The sequence below is a fragment of the Oryza brachyantha genome, chromosome 11, assembly GCF_000231095.2.
Source record: "Oryza brachyantha chromosome 11, ObraRS2, whole genome shotgun sequence".
Classification (NCBI taxonomy): domain Eukaryota; kingdom Viridiplantae; phylum Streptophyta; class Magnoliopsida; order Poales; family Poaceae; genus Oryza; species Oryza brachyantha.
In genome coordinates, this window is record NC_023173.2 from 7,582,318 (window position 1) to 7,586,195 (window position 3,878).

The 3,878-nt window shown below is 41.9% G+C and overlaps 1 protein-coding gene across 1 annotated transcript; it reads left to right on the forward strand.

The window, feature by feature from the left end:
* Positions 1-2,369: 2,369 nt before the first annotated feature.
* On the forward strand, positions 2,370-2,951 carry LOC102703913 (dirigent protein 1-like). The gene has a single exon (XM_006663317.2). It carries the CDS (start codon positions 2,370-2,372, stop codon positions 2,949-2,951), a length of 582 nt encoding a protein of 193 aa, XP_006663380.2.
* Positions 2,952-3,878: the final 927 nt, after the last annotated feature.

Below are 3,878 nucleotides of genomic sequence, written 5' to 3' on the forward strand. Positions count from 1 at the left end.
GCACAACATTTTCTTAATTCACTATCGCCTAAAGACTTCATGCCATTTGAGCTAAGTAAAAAACCGAATATACTTTTGAACACCTGCAGCTCCTCAAATCTATTTCTCAAGGAAGAGACGAGGAGTCGAGGACGGAGGAGACGGCGAAAAGAAAGAAATAGCTTCCGCGTGACCGCGTCCGACGTCGAGATATGCGGCAACGCGGCTGCCAGCCTGGAGTGATCTGCACTAATTCTGTAGCAACGTTCCTTAATCCTTTCTCCTTGACTCTTGGCCTCCTGCTCCTGGGCTGATGGGCCATTGGGCCTGATACGAAGTATTTGCTTTGACCCATTTTATTATACAGGTATATATATACATAGGAATGTATATGTATTTTGGGGGCCCCTTGATTTCACGGGCCCTATGCCGTCGCCCCTCTCGCCCTGGCCCAGGAACGGCCCTGTGCACACGCTAGCACGTGATCAACAGCATAGTTTGACGTCTCCCTTAACTTGTCAATTATAACACTGCATTTTTTTTACTTGTCAATTATAACACTCGCCATATTTTAAAACATATAACACCCTTAACTTTTCTAACACGTGTCTAACCATTTATCTTACTTAAAAATTTTGTGCCAATTTATAAAATATAAGTTATAATTAAAATATATTAATAAATAAATTAAATCACAATAAATAAAAAGTAATTTTCAATAAGATAAATAGTTAAACATGTACCAAAAAGTTAATCGTGTCATTTACTAACATACTAAGTATATGTGTGGCTCGGAAAAGCTGATAGTAAATTGCAATATCATTCAACAGCAATAAATTAGACATCTGTCATTCATTAAAATGCGGAGAAAATATATGTGTGACTCGGAAAAGTTGACAGTACATTGCTAAATTTAGACAACTAAATCTAATACTACACGCTATCCATAATTATAAGAGATTAGGGGGATAATTTTTTCACAAAATTCCTTCTATTTTGAGACAGGGGAGTATATTATCAGGTAATAGAAAAGGAAGCATGCCACTAATTTTGCTCTCATGGACTATAAGTTTCCACATTAATATAAAATAAAAAATCTCTAATATAAATACAATTTAAAATATCTTAAAGTCAGAATTAAAAAATACTAGATGTTAATGAATAATTTGTTTTAAAAATACAATTTATAGAAATCTAAAATTGTATTAAATGATTTAAAATATCGATATGTGATACAACATGCAATCTTTCCTAGATGAAAAAATATTGGCCTTAATAACATAAAGATAAGGGTTTTTTTTACCATGTTTGAAAAATACCTTGAATTAGCAAAAATTTTAATGCTAAATTATGGCACCTCAAGGTATATTGTACCTCAAAGTACTAAATTTTTACACTAGAAAAGTATTTGAGTTATTTTTTCAAGGATGTCAAAACACTATAAAGATAATAATAGCGAAGAAGATAAAAAAATATACAAAGTTTATATCTTGTATCTAGTTGTACTCTAATAAAAGATAGTGGTTGAGTAGTTGTACTCTAATAAAAGGTTAATAAAAGGTAGTGGTTGTGGCAAGTTAGTAAATGTGTCAGCTACCAATCCCATCACCAACCTCCTAGTTTTAAAAAGTAAACAAAACATATGGATGCGACCTATATGTCAACCACCCAAGTAACACTGTTTTTTTCAACAAAAATCACTAGGCTCGCATGTCTGTAACAATTATATACAATAATCCTGAGATGACATATGTAGCAAATAACGAAAATCCTGTTACGATGTATAGACAATATGCTATTTATTAAGAGAATACTAAAGATTCATAACATATGCTTTATAGACACATATGAGTCACCGTGACAAATTTTATCAAGTTAATCCGAAGTTTAAAATTACATTGCCGTTTCTAATATTTTTCTTCACAGCCAAGTGTAAAAATATAAATGGTATCATACGACGGAATTTTATAACGACGTATGCCACATGATCTGTACATGCTACCACACTAGTTCCATATAATGAAAAAGAAATTTCGAGTTTCAAATTTCAATACTGCAGGTACGTAGCGGTCACGGTCACGGTCACAATTACTCTCTTCACAATGTATGGATCTAATTGGTTCATTTGATTTTCGCGGCAATGTATCGAATTGCCACAGATATGCTCTTATGATATTAAACGTAACCAATGACGTTTACCTAGATGGATCACACAAGTTTTCACACGCATGGCTAGCATTCCAGGCAAGCTAGAAGCTATTCTCTTTTACTTATACATGCATGCCTGCATGGGCGCCAAGCGAATCGATCCTGCACTAGCTCCATTAGCAGGTCAGACATTTTTCGCTGCGTCGATCAAACTACACGTACGTGTACCTTCATAGCACGTCATGGTCATGGCTACTTCGATCTCGTCAATCTTCCTCCTCTCGTCTGCCGTTCTCCTCGCTGCCGCGGCATACTTCTTTCACGGAGGCACCCCGGCCACCGCCGGAACTGAACATCTCCACTTCTACATGCACGACGAGTACACAGGCCCACGCCCCACGGCCGCCCTCATCGTGGCGGGGAGGCGGCCAACGGCGGCGAACGCCACCGCTGTCGGCGGCGACGTGACGACGACGACGGAGCGGCGGCGGTTCGGCGACATCGCGGTGATGAACAACGCGCTGACGGAGGGGCCCGAGCGAGGCAGCGCGCGCGTGGGCACGGCGCAGGGGTTCACGGTGCGCGTGGCGGAGCGGGGCGCCGTGAACGCGCTGAGCCTGCACCTGGTGATGGAGGCCGGCGAGTACGGCAGCAGCTCGCTGGCGGTGAACGGGAGGGTGGACACCGACGCCGACGTGCGCGAGTCGGTCGTCGTCGGGGGCACCGGCCGCTTCCGGTCCGCGCGGGGCTACGCGCTGAGCAGGAGCTACGACTACGACCTCGAAAAGGGAGGCGTCGTGGAGATCGACGTGTACTTGCACTAGCTCCTTTGGTGCATAGATTTTGCTGTTTCTTTACATGTGTACTGTATACGTAGTAACTCTTGATTGTATGTTTGTGTGTTCGGGAAAAAATGAAACAATGCCCACAACGGTACATCGATGCATATAGCTCTTGATTGTGTGTACCCATCCATCAATCTATCTATTATATTACCAGCAAAATACCCATGTTACGCCACTGGGTAAATTATTCCATCGAAATATATACGTGGTACACATATTTGTTATTTGTACAAAACTTAATAGACATTTGTGTCCCATAGAAATAATGACGTCAGCCTTTTGGCATATATACATGTGACCATTCATTTTATTCCATGAGGATTTACTACTATAGAACCTAGCACATTTGACAGGTCATCCGTGACGGAACCTAACAGCCCGTCACACTCACACTCATCTGTGACGGGCCAAAATAAGACCCGTTGTAGATGGCTCTATTCAGTTTGGCCCGTCACCGATGACATATCATCTGTGTCGGGCCAAAATTTACGCCCGACACGACTTATCCGTGAAGGGGCAAAATCAGCGCCCGTCACCGATGACACTCATCCATGAAGGGCCAAAATAAAAGCCCGTCACGGATGAGTCATCCGTGACGGGCCATAACAAAGATGTAATGAGTCATCCGTGAAGGGCTAAAATTAGTGCCCGTCACGGATGTCATCCGTGACGGGCTATAATTATGGCCCGTCAAAGATGATATGAAAGACTTCCAATGAAAATTTTCCCTTTTTACCACTTAAAAATTTTTATCTTTCCCCCTCCTCTCTCCCTCCTCCCCCTGATATATTTCCCTTCTCCTCACTCGTTCTCTTCATCTCTCACTCTTTCTCTCCTCTCCCTCTCTTTCTCTTGCCCTCTCGGCGCCGAGCTTGAGTGGGCGGCATGCGCTTGGCGGCCGACATG

Excerpts from the sequence above, each read along its gene's own strand:
- LOC102703913 (XM_006663317.2), top strand. The coding sequence starts at position 2,370 with ATGGTCATGGCTACTTCGATCTCGTCAATCTTCCTCCTCTCGTCTGCC.